The sequence below is a fragment of the Haemaphysalis longicornis genome, unplaced genomic scaffold (genome assembly GCF_048455015.1).
Source record: "Haemaphysalis longicornis isolate Haplotype H1 unplaced genomic scaffold, Haemaphysalis longicornis Haplotype H1 scaffold_2, whole genome shotgun sequence".
Lineage (NCBI taxonomy): Eukaryota > Metazoa > Arthropoda > Arachnida > Ixodida > Ixodidae > Haemaphysalis > Haemaphysalis longicornis.
In genome coordinates, this window is record NW_027526295.1 from 78,657,427 (window position 1) to 78,678,506 (window position 21,080).

Here is a 21,080-nt window from a genome sequence, read left to right on the forward strand (position 1 = left end):
TTTCTCTTGTATAATTTTGTTTGGCGCTCTTTGCCCAACTGGCCGTGCGCCAAAAAAAACCAACCATCATCATTATCATCTTTCTGGAGGGCGAACTTCTCACTAGAAATAAATGTTTGCCCAGCTCCAAGAGGGCAGCGAAAACCACTTACGTCGCGCCACCGTCACACAAACGGTAAGTCGGCCTTGGAAGACGCAGCGAAGCCTCAGCGTCAGATTGCCAGGACGCCTCATTGAGTCACTGCGATGGGCTTGCCGTGGCGGTGTAATGCGTTCGAACCATTATTGCGAAAACAGTTATCAGCAAGACCGTCATGCACGTCCGTTGTGTAGTCGCTATAGCAATTGCCGGGTCCTTTTCGTAATCAGTGACTGATATTACCGCCGTGTTGCACCATGAAGAATGGAGAATTACTCCGTACGCAGTCACCCAGGTATACCGAGAAAGGAAGTCGTTGACACAGCGTACCGCAGTTTCTCTGCGGCTAGTTCCTGATTTTGTTTATACGTGAATGTTGCAATCTTATCAGCTCACGAGTGGCCTTACGTCTATCGAAGATAACGCGCTAAAGGTCGCGAACTCTGTCAGGCAGCTTATATTCGTGCGGTTGTGGGTCGGTGCTGCCGTCGTTACAAGCAATCGGAATGGCGAGTCGCAGCGTTCCCGCCACAGCGGTTGCCGTTTTTATCGTCTTCTGGGGAATAACAGGTAGGCCTTATGAAATCTAGATTACTATTCCTGCGTACAACAGCTGTATTTGTTGGGAATATATCGTAGATTTAAAGATTGTGTTTATTTGCAATACCAAATGTGGCAAAATGAATGTAGTCGCAAGAACACCATTTTATATTGAAGTATAAAATCCACCGTCCCTCTCTCAATAGAAAGATCGTTAAAACGCTAAGCCTTCTTTGAAACCGCCTTATTAAAAGCGGAAGTCGAAAATTCACCAACCCCATGTCCAAAATCCCAACTGCCGAAGTGCAAAGCAAAATTCAAACTCTGCTCCGACACATCATTTCAGTATCATCGCTGCTAACTGTGTCCACTGCCTAACTATATTTCTTCTATTACTAGAGGCCGATTAAGGGTTAAAAACCACGTCATTGTTATGTAAGGTGGTGCATGATTGATTCGCGCTTTGTGAAATACATTTCGTGAAGTTGACTTTTCTGCGGCGTGCTTAATGTTGGCTTTCCTGTAGTGTGCTTAACTCAGACGTGAATGCCATCACTGAGACAGAAAAATACTCTTTAAAAAGTTCATTAAGCAATTGTGTTAGAAAATTTCGAGCGAATCTTGGAGAGCGTTATTTGGAAGAAACGTGGCCGATTACTTGAATGAGCGGGCGGAACTTTGGCTCGGTGGCTGTGGCAGTGTGTTGCTCCGTGCAAGTTTGAGCGGCTGTGTGGGACAATGGTCCCTGCAATTTGGGTGCAGTTTAGTGTTCAGTATACAATCTTATGCGGCCAAACTAAACCTTGGTTATGAGGCGAGCTGTATCTAAAGGATAGGGTCTACAATTACTGCTTACTAATGACACTAATGCGTCCCAAAATCCCAACGCATCGTACATATTTTAGAAACAAATCACAAATGGCTTTACGCGAAACATTTCCGCAGGCATAAGAAAGCTATGCGGAATCCGAAGGGATTTGCAGACCTCCTCTGGAGGTCCCCAAAAAAAGTTTTGGCACCCTAGGCGGGAATTATGAAAACGCACAGGACATACAGAATGTGCTACAATAGAAAATGGTGCTGGCCGGATGCTCAAGGGAGAGTAGGCATTGGCATACCTTCATGAAATTATCACTGAGATATTCTGTAAGGTTGATAGAGCGGCACCGTAGCGCCACAACTATGTCACGACGGAGAGGGCGAAAGGTCTGGAGACAGGAGGGGACAAGGTCAAGTGGGAAAACGCAGAGGGAAAAAAGGTTCCCAAAAATATCGCTGTGGGCACGGATGGGATACCAATGGAGTTGGTCAACCAATTAGGACCAAACAGCAAGGCAAGGCTTCTCCAAGCCATTAGCACGGGGATAGAAAAGAAAGCAATACCGGACACGTGGCGCACTAGAAGATGAGATTAATCTATAAGGGAAAAGAGACAAGAATAAACCAAGCTCTTATAGGCCAGTCACCGTCACGTCCGTCCTATACCGTTTGGGAATGCTGGTCGTGAAATGTTAACTATAGCGATTGGCAGAAGAGAATAGAGTGCTATGGGAACTTCAAAATTGGTTTCAAAACGGCAGAAAACTAGATCAAAATTCATTTGTAGGAAGCCAATGCATAGAGGTGGCGAAGATGAAAAACAGGCTTTTGTGGTTAGCCCTTACGGGCATAAAAGCGGCTTGTGGTATTGTTAGCAGGGAGAGGCTATGGAGTATTCTCGAGGACAGGGGAGTGGGGGCAGAATTCATTACCTTACTCAGGGAGCTATACCGGGAGAACCAAGTGCAAACAGTGTAGGAGGGGATAACATTCCATAGGTTTGTACACACCTAGAAGGTTTTGAAACAAGGATATCCTCTTTCTTCACTGCAGTTCATGATCTACACGGCGGTTTTAAAAAGGAAGTAAGATGGCAGTTGGCAGGGATACGATTTATCATACATTAAAAACGAACTTGTGGAGGAAGAACGAATTTCGGGATTAATGTATGCAGACGACATAGTGTTGATGGCGGATGATCGGATAGGTATGCAGGGTCTGATGGATATATGGGTAGGAAGCGACGCACCTTAGACTATCTTTTTGTAGAGAAAATTCAGGGAACATGGTTTTCATCGACGACATGGAGGACATATCGGTATTAGTTCAACAAGTATAATTATCACGGGTAAAGAAGTATAAATGCTTAGGAATATGTCATAACGATGGTACAGATTACATGCATGTTCATGAGGCGCACCTGAAAACAAAAGGAAAACGGAACGCGGCTATAAGGAAACATAGAGCACTGTGGGGCTACAACAAATACGACGTGGTAAGGGAAGTCTGGAAGGCGGTTGTGGTACCAGGATTGACTTTCGGAAATTCAGGTCTTTTCATGAAACCAGAGCCCCAAGCCGGCCTGGAGGTACTTCAGAGGGCGGTAGGTAGGCTGGCTATAGGGGCCCATAGCAAAACTACTAATGCAGCGGTACAGGGGGATATGGGCTGGTTGTCCTCTGAGGTAAGGGAGGCGTAGAGCACTATAATATTTGAGGAGTGACTGCGTGACACGGACGAAGAAAAATCGGCCGCGAGGGTGTTTAGGTACCTGTATATGAGCAGCATCGACACGCGGTGGAGGCGGAGGACCAGACAACCGACCAAACGGTACCGAAATTTGCTAGGGGAAGGTGGGGTATACAAAACAGTTCACAAGCAGGTAAAAGCAGCAGAGACGACGAATTGGGTGCAGAGAATGGAAGAGAAAAAACCACGGAAACTTATAAAGCAGAGAAATTATAAATCTCGAAGGATGGTCTCTATGGCACCACGCGAAGTGGTGCATTGCTTTTTGAACCGCGGGCGCAGTGGCTGATAACACGGGCATACACGGCTAACTCCACGAAACACGAGGAAACTTGTATTTGCTGCGGCAGGATTGGGGAAGCGTAGGTCGTATTGTCGTAGACTACACAGAGATATGACACGACGGGGCGATGGGGAAGCGGCGTTGACAGAGGCTTTGGGGTTTGGTGCGAGGGAAGCCTGAACTTCAGGGCCATAGAGGTGACGAAGAGGCGGCTGGAGTGGTGGTGGAAGAAAAGTAGGGAAGACAGTGGGACGTAGAATGAGTTTTAATCCCAGATATATTCAGAAGGGGTGGGGGGGTTACACGCAGCTGTGGTTGCACGCAGCATTTCATAAGAACGGGTTTTCTATTTTGGCTAATGCTTTTATCTGTCGCGGTTATAGGCAACATATTGTAAAATTGACTTCGGACTCGTTACTTTTTATTACTGCAGGTAAAAGCCTCTACACCTTTGTTTTTTCGGCAGATTTCAAAGAAAGTATCTGCAACGCTGCTTCTTTAATGAGCAGTAGGACCGTTTCGAGTTAGCGGCGCCTTTGATATAGTTCAATGTGAGGTCATTTCCACGTAGACGGGTTTGTGCTGAAGAAAGCTCTGTTTCGAGGTCCCTGCGATTACTGTGCGCCTGGCTGCCTACACAGAGTTTTCCGGTCACGGAGAACCAGAACTTTTTTGGAGGGGGGTGATGGTGGCCATGTTTGGAACTGACCTTCCGGGAAGCGGCCGGTTCCAGATGCGTGGCCTATATCCCTTGGGGAAACCGAGGAAAGAAAGAATGGGTACACCGAATGGGCAAACTCTCCTTGCTGAGTATCGGCGAGTAGAGCATGGCCGATATGCTTTCCTGGGACTCCACCGGCAGCCTGTAGACTTCCGCCCCAACGAGCGGGGTGGATTTGGCGAAAGGAGTACATCAATAAACATCGCACGGGTCGAGGGGGTCTTTCAAACGAGTTGTCAAGCGAACTTCCGGTACTCGGAGACCGCGAAAGACATGGAGGTAGCTCAGTAACAGATTTGTGGAAAACTCTCTTGGCCAATCACGGAGTACGCACCGTGGTCCGGGCCCACTGTGAGAATGGGCTGTGGTGCCGAGTGCTCGGGAAGGGGCCAAAGTCGCCAGCCTCTCTTTTTCTATGTCTCCGTCAGCCGCAGCCGGGCAATCAGCTCCGCCGGCTAAGCGGTAAACCTATTGGAGGGGCCCATGATGTATTATTGGCACAGCCTGATGCCCTACTGAGGTGGCACATTAAGCATGAAAAGAAGTAAGACTTATAAGGACCAGCGCAAAAACTCGCTGTGCCCATTCCTCTTCCAAGCTGCCAGAAACACCTCCGTTTTCTTCCACCCCTTCTGTCACAACCCAACCCCTTCCGCTACTTCTCAGCGAAATTCAGGGCTTGCTCTCCTGGTCTTCTTGTCCATTGAGCAGCTTTGACCATTTATTTGATCTCGAAATTTGGGTGTACAATTCCCCTTTGTCTTCTTTCCAGTTCATTTATGGTTAACTTGATTTAAGCCCGTTATACTTGAGTGGTTTGAGGCAATTTAGGTAGTGGAAGCAATTTGGTGTACATTCATTTCACAAGCCTCAATTATTAAGTGTGGCTCTGATTTGCTTACCTGAAAACTGTCGGCACTTCAAGCATCTCGTAAGTCGTATAGCACTCTTAGCGAGCTTTAGGTGCTAGATAAACTTTATTTTTCATGCCGTGTTAGTGTAGCTTGCATTGTACGTAAAACAGAAGCTTCGGCAGACTTCAGCAACTCACAGAAATTTTAATAGCAATCATTACTCCAATATCTCCAGATGGCGCTGTTACACAGAGTGAACACTCATGTGATGAGCTTGATGTTCAGAACTGTCTGGTTCACAACGCTGAGACCTTCATCAACGGTACCGAGGAGAATGACATCCCTGCCTATATTGAGAAAGTATGCCGGTAAGTAATTTTGTTGGTAAGCGTTTGCTTATTCGAGCGTGAAGTATGGTACTGGCATATATATGGTGATTTAGTATTGGCAACGAGGGGCTCGTAGAGTGAAGACTCAAATAAGATTAGGCAGTCAACAAAGCCAAGGAAAGTCAGGGGGAAAATCTGGTAGGCCAGACATACTTTTTTGAAAGAAAGTGGACAAATAGTCTGCAACCGTCCTGAACATTTTGTCAACAGCGTGCCCGTGTTATAACCTTGAAGAGCGTGTAGTATTAAAATGTTCTTTCAGTTTACACCTTAGCTTGTTACTAATGACGTTTTTAAAACGAGTTACTTAGGGATATTATGAGTAAAATAAAAACAAGAAGTGGGCACCGACATCACTACTCTTGAATAAACTGAAGACGTTTCGCGTCATTGTGCAAACACTGCGTGAGGCTATATTCAAAATGTTTACTTTTTGCAGCGGGAATGTGAAGACTTGCACCCAGATCCAGCCTCTTAATGTATGCCCGGAAGAATATAGAACACGTATACTCGCCTTGGAAAACTCCCTTCAGAAGGCGGCTGACGCGCTGTGCCAGAAAGGTGGAGCCCTTTTAAAAGGTGAGGGTCATTCCACAATGCCTTTGCGCGGAGGGGATATTTATTAACCCCGTTCTTGCTTAATAACGTGTCGTATTTTTCTCTGGTGAATCCAATTAGAGAGATCTGTAGAACGCGAGCTCTCAAAACCCAGCTTTCCATTTTTTTTAGATTCCATGAACCGCTGAAAAATTTGTAGCCATTTTCGTCGGCCTTTCGATGTCAACGCTGCAATTCCGCCAACCAATAAGGGTGATGTACGAACATACGAATTAGAGTTCTTGAGAGGGAAGGCGGGGTAGTTCATCAGTTTCTGTGGTTGATGTTATAGCGCCGCTATTCACATCGCGCGACGAATTCGCGGAACTGCTGTAGTTGGTTTGGCTTCCAGAAATGCCGCATGGTATTTTTCTGCTTTAAAGGAGCCATGAAGAGAAAACAGAAGTTTGGTTCATTCAAACGATTGTCTCGTTGGAATCATACTGACACCGCTTTTAACGTAAACTTCGCTCAAATAAGCTACATAATTAGGAAAAAAGGGAATGGCCATGCGACCCACCAGCTCATTTCCCGCAACAGACCCTATGATGTCATTTGAGCCAGCTCTGCGATCGGCGGAGGCCGGCAGAAGCAGACGTTAATTAGGTAGAGCTTACAAACTAGCCGAACGAGCGATTTGCGCTTAAATTTAGGGCAAATTCTTTACAAAGCAATAAGAATGATGGGACAAACAGTGGAAGTTACAAAAGCACATGTAAACATAGAAGTACTGATGCGTACCGCTGTTCGTACTGCGCACAGAATGCTTAGTTTAGCTGCACAGCACTACGTGGCTTGGGGTTGTCTTAGACGACACTGGCCGATTGACGCAAGCAACGGTGTCTTACGTGACCACATTTATCGAACGAGCACTGTTTCAGGGAACGAATATTTTCTCCCAGAACAAAAACAAGCCAGGTTAAAATACGGGCAAAAACAAACCAAACGCTTGCCATGGTAAGGTGGCGCCATCTATATTCGGGTAACGTAAAGAAACGCGGGAACAAACCAACACCGCTTTGAAGTTGAAGTTGTTGAAGTTGAAGTTTATTTCAATAAACGTACACCGTTATGGCGGAAAATAGGGTAAAAAGCTGCACTCAGCAACTTGACGAAGCTCTACTTCCTTCATGGTCAACAGAAACTACAGAAACAACATAAAAAACAACAGCGGCGGGGAAAACAAACAAACAAACAAAAAAAGCAGTACATAGAGACCACTTGTGGGTGACAAACAAAACTAGCACGGAAAATACAATATGTTCAAAACTACAATAGATAGCACATCAATAAGCGGATATAAGGACGTGAAGGCAGTAGTGATAAAAAAATATACGCAACAAACCGCACAAACACAGCAAGGAACTATTCCCAAACATCATAGTCTTTCCGAACAAACAAGTTAAACAGCATAGATTTTGTACATGAGTCAATATCAAAGTCAATAAATGCAAGTCCATTCAACAACTTCGGAAGGGTATACCCAATCATCTGCAAAGTGTAGTTTGTTCGTGGGCGAGGAACTTTCCAACGTTCAGACAGTCTAGTCGGATAGGGCGTATGATTAATTTGAAGATTAGCTATCAACGAAATGTTCTTAGTATTGTTTTTGCGTTCTAGAGTATGTGTGTAGGCTAAGCGGTACTTAAGCAGGTCCTGAATCTTAGGTAGACAAAGTTTACTAAACAAAGGGGCAGTAGGAGCATCGTAACGTGCATTACATAGAAGCCGAATATTTTTTTTTCTTTAGCAAAAGTAACCTATTTATATTAGTTGTAGAAGTTGTGCTCCACACGAGACAACAATAGTTAAAATTACTTTAAAATAGTGAATTGTACAACAGTAACTTGACTTTCTACGGAAGGTCACGTACAGAATATACCATTCCAACTATGCGCGAAAGTTTCCCTGCGAGAAAATTAATGTGTGTATTCCAAGACGGTCCCGTGCCGCCGCAATTGGGCCAACGTGCTCAACGCGTTGTTCTTTTCGTTTCCCACGAGACCTAGCAACGTGAAACAGACAATATGATTCAAACTTCTTCAGTACACCGCGTTGCGGCGATAATTTCAGCGCGGTTTTAACACAATGACTTGCTTCGGTGGCGAGCGAGAGACCCAAAATGGCGGCGCCAGCGTATACGTGTCTCTACCCTGTACGGCGGATGCGTGAATGAAGGTACTCTAGGCTGCAGAGCGGTCGATTACTGTGATGTCATTGCAGACCCCGAACACAAACGATTTAGCGGGAAAATCAAAATTTTAACCTGAAATGTTTAATTTCTCAGTGAATAAAGCATCGTTTGTATCCGAACAAGCGCTGGCGCCACTATAAAACACGAAATCTTTCGAATAAGACCAACTTGCATTTTGTCTTGATGGCTCCTTTAAGGCTTTTTAAATTAAGTGCTGCTTTATCAAACAGACCAATGGTAAAATGTGTGTCTAAGCGGAACATTCAGCCTCCCATTATTGACGCATGTGCGGGAAAATGCCCTGCAGAAAAGGCAACTTTCTCTGACGATTGACGATGAATGTGGGGGGGGGGGGGGGGCGGAGTGTTGAAAGATTTAGGCACTTCCCTGCGAAGCTTGGCGACAGCTCCGTTAGGCTCTGCTACTCTAATGGTTGATTTGTAGCACAGGGATAAGGGGCGACCATGCGACGTATATAGCTGTAACGTCAGGCTCTTAGGTGAACATCGACACTCGTAACTTATATCTCGACGTACGACGAGAAGGACCTTGCTCGCCACGCCATAAGTTTGTCAGCCGCAAGACGTTAGGTTGAACATGACATTCTGACGTTTAGGACCTTAGTACTAACCTCACATTTAAGTGTTCAACACTTTGAACCACTACCCACTCGAAAAATTGCCCACTCCACGCGAAACAGCAGGTGTACTCTAAGGCAAAAAGGACCAAAAGTTTGTCTTCTGGAGACTGTTTTTGTCACATTAACTACCTCCTTCGGAAATATATGTGAGCGGCCGAACGGTTAGTCCGCCATCCGTTTGGTCCGTTCCGATGCCGCCCAAGGGCGAACTGCTGAAAGGCAGTCGCCGAAAGAATTACAAATAGCTCCAGCCGGGATTAAACCACCGACTTCCACAACAGTAACCGAGGCACCCATAACGTTACCACAAGGACACACGGCCAGGCAGGGGATTTGTAGAAAATGTCTATTGAAGTGTAAAGCGTGGAGTACATTGCACAACGCGACGATTCATTGCGCCTGGTGCCCTCCAACGAAGCCGAAGTGACGGGAATGCACCTATATCACGAGGCAGGCGTCCGTGCTGGAAGCCGAGGTGCCTGCAGCACATTCTTTTGTAGGGGTGGAGATTAACGTGATTATCTGCAATACTACTAACGGGCAACGCAAAAAAGGCTGTATATATTTTAAGGTTTTGAGAAAGGCAGAATACCTGTACTCGGGTATGGGTAGTGTAAAGGTACGTATTTTGACCCATTGAATCAAAGACATACTTATGCCACTAAGACATTGTAGTTCATCAGTTCATTTTAAGTTCAACGTGTCCAGCATTTCAGTTTTGTAAAAAGTGTTCGGTGGCAGGTCAGTACAAGGATCACCCTTAGAGCGATACCATGTTGTGTTTTATGGTATATTGTTCAGAACCATCTCATCTAGATGAAAAAATATGTATTATGATGTCCTTCCTTAGCAGACTCAAGAGTTTCATCACTTCATAGGCAGCGAATAATGTTCATTCGCTTCTGATTTTGGGCGCTAGCAATGCAGGAGCCTCAAAGTAAGAAGTAGACACTAAAGAGCGCACATTGTGTTGTCCTTTTATGTCTACGGTGATTTCAGGGGGGCGCCCAGGAACATTGTTTCCGCTTTTTCTTCAACCGGAACTTGTATCTTAACTCCTTGGCGCAGATGTGATGCCTACACTGTCCTGCTGGAGAATTCAAGGCCTCGTAAGCTGCGTCCAGGCAATAAACACAACTACTCCGGAACTCGACCTCCTCACACACAAGTGGAGACAACAGGACTGGGAGTAAGAATACCTTTTTTTTCTTTGGTATCCTCTTGTCACATGAATTTTTTCTTGCGACTGGTTGGGACGAAATGGTTATTTTAAGGACTTTCTTTTAGTGACTATTTACGATGGGGACATCGTTTCTGTAACGGCGATTTGCTATTATAAAAATAGACTGTACAGTCAATCTAACACTGTACGTTGATCTTCGCCCCCTTCTTTTTCATTTCGTTTAAGAGAGAAACCTTTTTAGCTCGGCAAATTATATTAACTGGCTTTTCACCACAACGACTTTGGAACACTACGACTTTGCGAAACCAAATATTTCTCTTTTTTCCTAACCAATTACCCTTCATAGTTTGTGTAGCAGTCATACAATACAATGGAATGCAGTGCGTCCTGGCGGGTAGCATGCTGTTTCATAAAATGATGCAAACGAAGAAGTACCACAAGTTTTTAGCAGTACCAGTTCTGTAATTGATTAAGCAAGCTAGGACACTGGAGTTTTATTTTGTGTCAAAAGTAAAAAAAAAACATTCCGAGGGGCTTTAACATTCTCCTCTGGGCACACTTAGCTAATGATACATACAGATGTACGAGGACAGGATGCAGAAATATACTTCCAGGCGAAGCCACAACAGACGATAACCGACCATTCTTGTCCACAATGTCAGCACCGTTCGGAATCAATGTGGCAGGAGGTTCGCCCTTCTTGTGCTGCAATAACTTGCCTGTCTGAATGTGTTTAATATAAACACTAATATTGTAGTGCGTGGAGCTTGCCGTCACATGCAATGTGAGCTCTACTACCTTCCTTAAGCGCAGCGGTATCCACTACCGCTTCTTTACCGGATTGGCAGAACCTGGCTTGTTGGAAAAGTTCCGTTAGAAATGAATCTGGTGATGCAAGAGCTTCATTTATAGCAATGGCTGGGATCCCACTGACATTTAGTAGCTTTGCTCGCATTTAGTATGTTGGCCCTAAAACTGACATGTCAATATAATTAAAATCTTTGTCTCAAACAGCAGCATGCATAAATCAATGTTGCTTAAATATCAGGAGTACCGTTAACTGAAGTAAAATGGAGCCAAGACACAACCTCGAAGGGCACACATGTGGCATCATGTTTATTCCGGTGCCGGATTTTCAGCCAGGACAGGACATCTCAGACAATGTGAACCAAATCGATCATAACGAAAACGTTTTCAAACTGAAACGCGACATTCTGCCCGGACAGCGAAAAAATCCTTGAGGCATGCATGCCCCCCCATTATTTGTGGCTTAAGGTGTCTCTCAGTTACACTGGTCAATTGGGCGCTCTTGCATAGGGTTACTAAGTTTACTGCGGCTGCTTGACGTTTACGAAAGTAATGTTGCTGCCAATAAGGTAGTTAAAACGCAGTACAGAGAGCAGCTGGCGCATTCCTCGTAATCATCAGTGAGGCAGCACCCTACGCCGTGCACAGCACCGTGATTCTTCTGTCAGATTTAGACTACGCACATTGTGTAGAGGGGTCATTTCTTGAATAGCCGGTGAGGCAGCACCAATGAACGCCATTTGAGAATGAGTAACTTCATGGCAGCGAAATAGTGTGGTCTTTTTATATGAACGGGGTGAACGGCCTTTTCGGCAAAAGCCAACGTGCGTGTTGATGCTGCATGAGGCGTTGCAAACGAAGAAAATGTACCGACGCGGCTGCGAAGAGGCGCACGGTTCGATGTTCGCCAAAAAAAAAAACAATGAGAAGAGATTGCACTGCTAGCACCGCACGGGTCACCACCAAACTACGTGGAAATCAGAGAGTCCAGCTTCGGGTGTGAGTGCGGTGATCGTTGGCAGCGGCACGTCATATCAAGCATTTTACACGCTGAGCCGAGATGGAGACGTAATAATAGCGGCAGAAAGGTGGATGGGGAATGCAAGGCGCTGGAACGTTTATCGGTCTTTCGCGTTTTGCGCATTTTATTGGTCAGGTTCACCCCGGAAAAACACGCGCTCAAGGTGTGTACGAAACAGTAAGCGTTAACATTTAAAAGCACCTTGCACCGTGGTGAAGGAAACCAATTTATCCTATAGTGCAGCATAGTAAAATTTATCCTGTAGGCCGTGGGGATACATCCGGTCTATGATGACAAGAAGTTCATGCTTTCAACCTGTAAGGCAAGCTTCATTACAAAGGTTCATGTGCAAACACCACGTCCTAACGGTGAGTTTAGCACCCTGTGTTTACCAGATGTGGCAAAACATGGTGTAAATGGGGCTTTCCCACACAATGTGATTACTTCATCAATGGCTCTGAAAGGAAAGCACCTGCATGCAACATTTCGTTCACTTTTTATAACGAATAAAACCACGTATAAATATATTTAAAAAATATGGTCGCAATAGTTTAGGTGGCCTTCACTCAAGGAGAAAAATGTCTTCAAAGTTCAACAGTGGACTTACTCTATAACGAAGTGGAACGTCTCCAGAGGTGCTCTTGAACACGTGTTTGGTGTATGTACTGAACCAGAAATGTGAGCACCAAAAGTGATAAACTATGTGTAAAAGAAGCTATAAATTAGAAACTGCGATAGCCGGGAATGCAATCTTTTTCAACCTAATAAATTATTGAAATACTGGAATGCAAGGTTTGTAACTGGCGATACGTTCCGCTCAACGAAGACGTTGCCCACTACCAGTACTTGTTGGAAAGGTACCCCCCAACAATTACAGTACAGCCTCATCACCTTTCGCGAGATCCTGATGTGAGAATGTCCCTAAAGGTCCCCATGTGTGTAAACGATTAAGGGAAAACTGAAGGGAATGTCGTGCACGCGCTCCAAAAAAGAGTTGTATACCACGGGCATTTGTAGGTACAACGTAATTGCAGGCAGATTTTGTCTGCGATTATGGTCCTTTAATGCGAGCTATTGATTGGAAAGGAGTGATTGGTCTCAGAGTCTGGTGTAAATACCCACATACGCTTGGAACTACTTTACATTATTTGTCTTCACTTCGTTCACATTACCTAAGATAAGCCAGCCTTCCAACAAGGCTTTGATACCGGCATTATTCACAGGTATAGGTCAGAATGACAGCCCGTGTGTGTGTCGCTTTCAGCACCACAAAAACAACGAAAAGGGTCTGTGAGGACGTAGAATTGGAGCAAATTGCAAACACACCCTAGAGAACAGACAAACAACACACTAGATGGTATAAAACCACGCGTGGAACAATACACAATTGACTGACACAACAGACACATTGAAGTGGCCGTTTTAAGGTTATGAATAGGTCACACACATGTAACACCGTCCCACCTGCTCCCTGGATCACCAAAACCCACGTGCAGCGGTTGGGTAGAGGGCCTATCCGTAGTCCACATACTTAGTCAATGCAAGGCACTTGACACAACACGACGCAAACACTTCGCGCACCTATACCCACGACAGATTCTACGATACCAGTCGTACTTTTTAAAGCAAAGCTTTACAACTCTATTTGCCAAGGGCTTGTTCGTGGAGTGCCGACCACAAACTCTCAACGCGTCGGAGGCAGGGCGGAGGGAGAGAGGAGGGGCGGAGGGTGTCATTCGCGGAGCAGTGATGGCGCCGCGAATTTGCAGCGTTCTCGCGCGGAAGCGCCTGCACGCAGGCGGCGGCAGCGGTGTTGGCGGAACGCCTTTGTCGTATCTTTTAGTGACGGTTTTTTGGGGGCTGTTTTGGGGCAGCTTCGCGTTTATTGCGCAGTGTCTTCAGACGGCTTGATTAAGTTGTTCGACAGCACCTCCAGGGTAACACGCACCCGACGTAATTAAGTGGTTGTGCGGCAAACATACGTTAAGTTTTCCTCGCAGTGCGGGAAAACACACACACACGCACACACATCATCATCACCATGATCATGATTATGATCATGATCATCATCATTATCAGAATTTCAGCCCAGCTGTGATAGGTAACCAGAAAGGGAGGGCTTTCAGGCAGATGTGAACAGGCACGACAGGATTCTCATTAATGTGCCGAAAACCTTCAACAGGCCCTCTCTGCGTTGGTTTACGTTGTTTGAGACACCTAACAAGCGTTAAGTTCAATGTGCATTATGGCTTCCGCAGTCACGTCAACACCGAGCTTTCCAAATGCATCGAGGGAACCCGTCAAGACACCGAGCTGTGCAATGCTGCTGACTTCGGGCCAGTTAAGAAGGTCATCGACATTTTCCTCAATCGATCCCCACCGGACAATAACGGAAGCGGAGTGATGCCAGCAGCCTCCCTTTTCACAGCATTTGTCTCCCTTCTCGTGTCGTTAGCCCTTTAAAATGACTTACTTTGAGCAGTAGGAAAACGTCCAAAAGCGTCGCCTTCTCTGAAATTGCGGGTTCCAGGGACGGCCACACTGTGATATAAGAAACTCAATTGTGCGACAAGTCTACCATGTGTGGTACTTCGGGGGCGCACACAGTTCGGAATTGCGCTAATTGTTGGAACAAAGCCACAATTTACAAAGACTACTTTTTAATGTCCCTTTATGGACCTAATTTGCGGTCATAACGTTCTGATTTGGGTTTGAAAGGGTAAGAATATCTGTGAAGCAATCACACCTATATCATGATTGCTTGAAAAGCGTCTTGCTTCACAAGGTAGTCTTGCTTGTAAGGTCTAGGGAGAATTGTATCAGGGCCCCTGGCTGCACACAAGTTGGACACGAAGGAGCGCATATTTTGATCCGAGAAGAGAATTTTGTGCGTGTGTACAAGTCACAGCAAAAATTGAAAGGCAACTGCATACATCCAGCTGCTTTCTTTTTGTTGTCTGCTGTTGTTTAGAGTGCTTGGGCAACAGGCAAAACCAAGGAGCGTGCGTATCTTTGCTTTGGCACGTGTGAATTATAGTTTAAAACGGAGGCAATATTGTTTATGGCCTTGGAGGTGGCGTATGCACGTAAATCACGTATGACGACTCTAACTGCATGTCTGATTTTGTAATACTAGGCTTGAGCTATCACTCGAGATAATACTGTGTAATCGCGGCTGTATGCCAATATACTCTTGCTCAGAGACTCAATGTAAAGAAGTTCTTTGCTTTTGTGCGCCTTCCAAAAAAAATGTCACCTCTAGTGGCTGAATTTGAACCATCTATAGGTTTGTTGTACTCAAATGTGAATATATAGTGTTTATGGGCAATTGTGATGTACAAAATAGTGAATAAATTATTTATTATACACCTGTGTAGGAGTTGGCCTGTGTCTTTTGCTTCCATAGTATGTGAGTGGCAAAAAACGTCATCCGTGTTAAAGTTAACGGGGTGTCCTTTCTGACTTGTCTGCGTTCCAGTTTAAACCAGTTGAGCAGAATTAAACTAGTCTTCTGGTCTCCAAACCTTTCGGTGAGTGAATAGCGCACTGTTTCTCCATTAGTAGTAAGGTGGGCGCATAAAACAATGCTGCTCCACAATCGGAATGAATTTCAAAGTTCCCGATCGCGAATCGCAGCGCGAATCTTGATGAACAGTTAGGTTGGCACCCCAAAAAGTTAAGTGGTAATGGCGGTCAATACTGAAAAAATTCCAGGGGAAAAAGTACAGCATCTCCCCGAAGGAAACTCTGTGGTGGTGCAAAGCAGCATTGTTGGCGTCCATTCAGCTCATCGGACAGTGCAGCGTGTCTGAACCGAAGCAGCAACTGAGGAAGCGGTGCGCGGACCGGGTTTATTATATAGAGCAGATGGAGTGGATATGAGGAGATGAGAGAGGAGACGTGCATGCGCGCTTATCGCGCAGCTGGCGTGTTGAAGTTATGTTGAGTGATCTGGTGTTTAGTAGCGCCAGAAGGCATTCCACGTCCGTTTCCACACCGGAGGCAAAGGCACGCAAGTACTGTTGTGTTACGGTGAGTCGGTGGTGGTGCTCGAGGCGCCGAAACTCGCCCATCATGTTCTTGTCGATGTTTTCGTCTCTGTGGTAGAATTGGTAGTCTCCGTCAGCCTTGGTGAGGTAAAGGTTGTTGACGTTGGTTGGTTGATTGGCTGACTGGATCCTTAAGTCATGGCGCGTACCCACGCGTTGGATTGGCCAAGAAGCTGCCTGTAATGATTAGGCTGTGACCAGGTTTATTTTAGAGAGAGAGAGAGAGAGAGAGAGAGAGAGAAAGTGAAGTACGAGAAAAATATTGAGAGAAGGAAAAGCAAATCTTTGGATAGAACACGATAGTCAGGAAAAAATTGCGAATGAAGATATAGTTGTCTAGCAGAGCATACGACCTGTCGCCGCAACAAAGGAGTGAAAGGCGATCACAAGATCTCTGTGGCAATATCCTAGGACGGAAGCACCCAGGGAAACAATAACGGCTAAAGATAAAGGGAGGTTCAGCCGAATAAACATGTATTCAAGGTGCGTGCGTCGCATCAAGGAAAAGCTGCGGCAAGTTAAAAGAAAGTATTCACTAGTTTCGGGGGCCTTGCAGGAAGGGCATTAGGGAGATAAAGCTTGTGCAGCTTTGTGTAGATAAAAGTTTAGAGGGGAGATTCTGCAGCGAAAATTTGTTATTGCTACCTCACATTTACGAGATTCGCCGAAATTAGGCTTCCATAAGTGAGAGCGGTGAATATACTCTGAGCATAAACGAAGGGCATCTTGCCGAGTAATTTGCACAACTTGAAGGCGCCTGAATCTCTCCCCTAAAAGAATACTGTCAGTTGGGCAATTCACGACGGCAGGACCCCCAAGAGACAAATTGGCTAATTGGTCTGCCAGTTCATTATTGATTATCCCTGCGTGACCAGGGACCCACACTAACCGGATCTCACCAAGCTGGTAAGGAACCAATGAACGGAATGACCGGAGAAGGGAAGAATCTTTATCATTTGTTAGAGCGGTGCACACGGAGAGAGAATCCGAAAGGGTAACCACGCCCGCAAATCTATGCTGGAGTTTATTAAGGGCTAAGATTATCGCCAATAATCCTGCCTGAAAAATCGGGGTAAATTCTGGCAGCCTAATTGAGAAGGACCAATCTGGAGTCTGAGAATATATTCCTACCCCAGACTTCTCATCACCTTGCGAGGCATCTGTGGCAATGACGACATGAGTATGAAGAGTAGCCAAATGATCTTCAAGTAAATTATTGAGTAATCGGGCCAGTAATATTTTCGCGTTCGGGGGAAAATGTTGTTCAAGCTTATGTCGACAGGCGACAAACTATCAGAATAGGGCTGGAGTAGAAAAAAATTTGTATGAAGAGGCTGCCGCCATGCCTGTACGCAATCGAATTGAGGACGCTGAAATCAGGGCCACGTAAATCCTCGAAAAAGGTCAGGCCTCAAGAAAAAAATGGGTTTAGCCTCGTACAACGGAGATTCCAACATTTTTAGAAATGTTACAACAGTTAGCAATTTAAATCGATACAGAAATGAAGGCAACCATGCCTCAATAGAGTTAGCTACATAACTTGGCCACCCTAAACATAAACGCAAAGCCAATCTCTCCATCAGAAATAGGGAATGCAGTTTGTATGTAGCGCAGCGAGAAAATAACACGCAAACAAATTACAATACAGGGTGAACTTAGCAACGATAAATCGTTAGCAGGGCATCTCTACGCATACCGAATTTATGATTGGAAAGCCTACGCAGCACTCCAGCAGCTTTTTCACCTTTGGCAGCAATGTGCGAAATATGAGTACGCCATGTAAGCTGATCGTCATAAATTATACCCAAATATTTTATTTCCGTGATTTGAGGGATGGATTGCAACCGGTATGTTAGACATAATGACATAGGATTATTGCAGGGAAATACTATAACTGCACATTTACTGCATTTAGTGAGAGGTCTAACGTGCTGAGCCGATTCTCCAGGACAACCAAATAGTCTTGCAGGCGCTGATACAACGCTTGGATGTCCCTATCAGCCGAGAAAAAAGCAATATCATCGGCATACACATAAGTAGATAAGCCGTTCTGCATTGGGATAGAACTTAGAAATAAGTTAAAAATAACCGGAGAAAGAACTGATCCCTGAGGAACTCCAAAAAATTGGTGATACTGGGATGTCGATAAACCACCATCGGAAACAAAAGAATTTCCTTCCCTTTAAAACTCACCAATCCAGAAGCGAATTTACCCCGGAATCTCGCTAGATGCAAGGCGTGACCTCAACGTGCTGTACTCCACGCTGTCGTAAGCTTTCGCTATATCTAGGGTTACAAGTGCACTGGCATGTTTTAGTGCACCAGCTGAGAGCAACGTAGACGCCCTCGCCTTCGCAGCTTTGTCTTTTTCTCCTTCTTCTTCTTCAACGGTTCCCTTACGGGAAGCTGACGACGGTTGTTGAACGCGAAGCTATCTCGTGATGGATTTTTTGTTTGGCCAGTCTCTAGGGGCATCCTGCCACAATCATCATCACAGGCGCTGCGGATGGGGCACGGACACGGGACATTCCCCCCAGCAAGAGACGCTAACAAACTCCTCTAAAGTTTTCAGTTCGTCGTTTCCGTTGACGTTCAGCTTCGCGTGCCTTCGTTGTATCAGTAGCTGCTTGACGTACTTTGAATGAGTCAAGGACATCAGGCGCGTTCGTAGCACCTGCTCCTGCCTCGGTTTTGTAGCGCAGTGGGAAAGCGCCGCGTACCTCCCGTTGCGGCCAGAGAGTCGTGGGATCGAAACCGGGCGCCGCTAACTATTTCTTTCTTTATAGTGTAGGGGTAGAGATGCGGACGTCGGACGGATGCCGGACATAGCCCCGAGCAAGAGATGGTTTGCATCTAATATTGAAGCTTGGAGAGGTGGTGGTATGTGAGTGTGTTTGGCGGTTATACTGGGCCGTAGTGCCATGCTTGGTGGTGAACGTCGCACACCAGGAGCATGCTGGGATTAATAAAGTTGACTTCTGCCTTTTGGAAGCCGTCGTTTTAAATGCGAATGCATTTATTAGTCGGGGGTTGTATTGCGTCCATCGAGCGGCGTGCGCCTGCATTCCTCCAGCGCGAGCACACGTGAGCGCGCGCCTCGTAGTTCTGCCTTCGTCGTCGTAGTCGTGGTAAATGCGAATGCATTTCTTAGTCGGGGGTTGTCGTGCTCCGTCGGCTTGCGCCCGCAGGTGTTATTTCTCCGCGCTCAATGCCGAACGCATGCGCTTGAAGCGAGCTGTACTAGTTTGCTCGAAGCGGCAAGGACGGCGAGTACTGCGGTGTTAGTCTCGTGTCTAACGTGTATGGGAACTTGATATCGCACGCCGTTGCCACGTCTCCCGTTCGAGACACGTCTCCGTACAAGGACTTGTACACCCTTGCCTACACTGGAGACGGAGTCTTTGTGGTGACCGTGTACCTCGCGCCGAACCTCGCTCGAGACGCCGTTGCCGCGCAGCTGGACGCGGCTATGGAAAGTGCACGTGTGCTCCAAACCCTCTGACCCCATAGTCTTGGTTGGCGACTTCAACGTTGACGTGCGCAAGAAGAGTGGCGAGTGGCTCGTCGAGTACATGCAGACCAGGCACTCTATGCACGGTCTCTCTGCCGGCTTCGACACGTGCCCCACTACCATTCACGGGAGTTGCATTGATCTCGTCTTTACGCGAAACTGTGACGCGCGTATGCTTCTCTAGACCCTTTGACCGTGCACTTTAGTTATCACAAGGCAGTGATTGTGGCCGTCAGGTACAACGATAACACAAACAGGTGCTGATGAATAAATGATTACGTTCACACTCTCGTCATTAAATACGCCATTACTCGCAACACACTCATTGGTGCACCCAATGCGTTCGCATTTCTGCACGATTCCCTTCGGGGAGGTGCGGGGGAATTTTTTTGTGCTAAGCGACGCCAATGGAAGTTTGCCAATATAAAAAACGCCCTCAGTAAAGGTTATTATGAGCATTTCAAAAGAGAGGCGAAGACATCGGCGGCAACCATATAAAGTTTATTAAGATCGGATTGAATCGAAAATTACACTGCCTTCCCCTGCCGCTCACAAAACATGCCAGCAAGAAGTAGATCTGAAAAAAAAAATGGATTCTACTTCCAGGCCTGTGTCCTCCGCGTGGATGTCAATAGGTTGAGCTCAGGAATAGCTACGTCTAATGCAATAAAGCAATTTTCATGGTCGGCGAATCTGCAACAGTGCGGTGTCTCAATCCCATCTGCACCAAGAAGTCAAGAAAAGCCTTCTGGCTAACGATAAACAGGAAATAGTCTTCTTGGGGCACCCCTGAATTACACGTCGATATAAAATGGCAACGCAAAATGCGTTCTTTAGCGGGTGCTTCATATGAATGAACTCTTACATTGCAACCGCCGAAAACCAGAAACCCCTTAACACAACTCTGTGCCTAAGCAGTGATTACACCATCCAGTCTGCTAAGCAAAGCTATACAAAATTTTTCGTCTCTATAAGATGTTACTTGTGCAATATCTCAACAGACGCGGCAAGATATCCATACAACCGTCTCGCCTATTCTTCGGCGCAACCTTTGCACTGCGAACGGCGCAATGTGCACTGCGAACGGCGTTTGGCCATCTTCGCAGTGAACATTCATGTGCCGTGTTAGGGACTCATCAGCGTTCTCATTCCCCTTTCGTAGCACTTTGTTTGGAATGGCTGCATCAAGGACTACCTTTAAAACGTGCCAGCTTGAGCACTGTCAGTTTACGCGAATTTCCCGCGAAGTTGCAGGGGATGCCGCACGACCCTTGTGGTTGGCCATAAAAAAACATCTGAACCTTGGACACATATTTTTCGGAGAGTCTGTACTGATGATATATTTTGTTTTCTGCTACCTGAGGGGGCGGTCTATGGTTTTTTTTTTGTCTCGAGCATGGCATCAGCACTTCTGCCGAGTGATTCTATATGCATTTGACACTTATTGTTTCAGCAAAGCGCCCTTTGTCGGAACATCGAAAACCGTGAAGCAGAACACACATGTTCTGCCTTAAGTGGTCTTGCTGCCTTCTGGGTAAAGGAGGAAGTGGAAAATATTTCCTTTCCACAATACCAACATTTTAA

General features: G+C 45.9%; 1 protein-coding gene across 2 annotated transcripts in view; it reads left to right on the plus strand.

The window, feature by feature from the left end:
- Positions 1 to 556: 556 nt before the first annotated feature.
- Positions 557 to 21,080, plus strand: part of LOC144169014 (uncharacterized) — a 63,672-nt gene continuing 43,148 nt past the window's right edge. Inside the window, exons 1-5 of one of the 2 annotated variants that reach the window (XM_077698009.1) lie at positions 557 to 709; positions 5,341 to 5,473; positions 5,934 to 6,073; positions 9,994 to 10,114; positions 14,195 to 15,310. In XM_077698009.1, coding sequence (XP_077554135.1) covers positions 646 to 709; positions 5,341 to 5,473; positions 5,934 to 6,073; positions 9,994 to 10,114; positions 14,195 to 14,399 — 663 coding nt within the window. In that variant the 5' untranslated portion in view covers positions 557 to 645 and the 3' untranslated portion in view covers positions 14,400 to 15,310. Of the gene's footprint in view, positions 710 to 5,340; positions 5,474 to 5,933; positions 6,074 to 9,993; positions 10,115 to 14,194; positions 15,311 to 21,080 lie in introns of those variants that run through there. The other variant, XM_077698010.1, reaches the window with a different exon arrangement.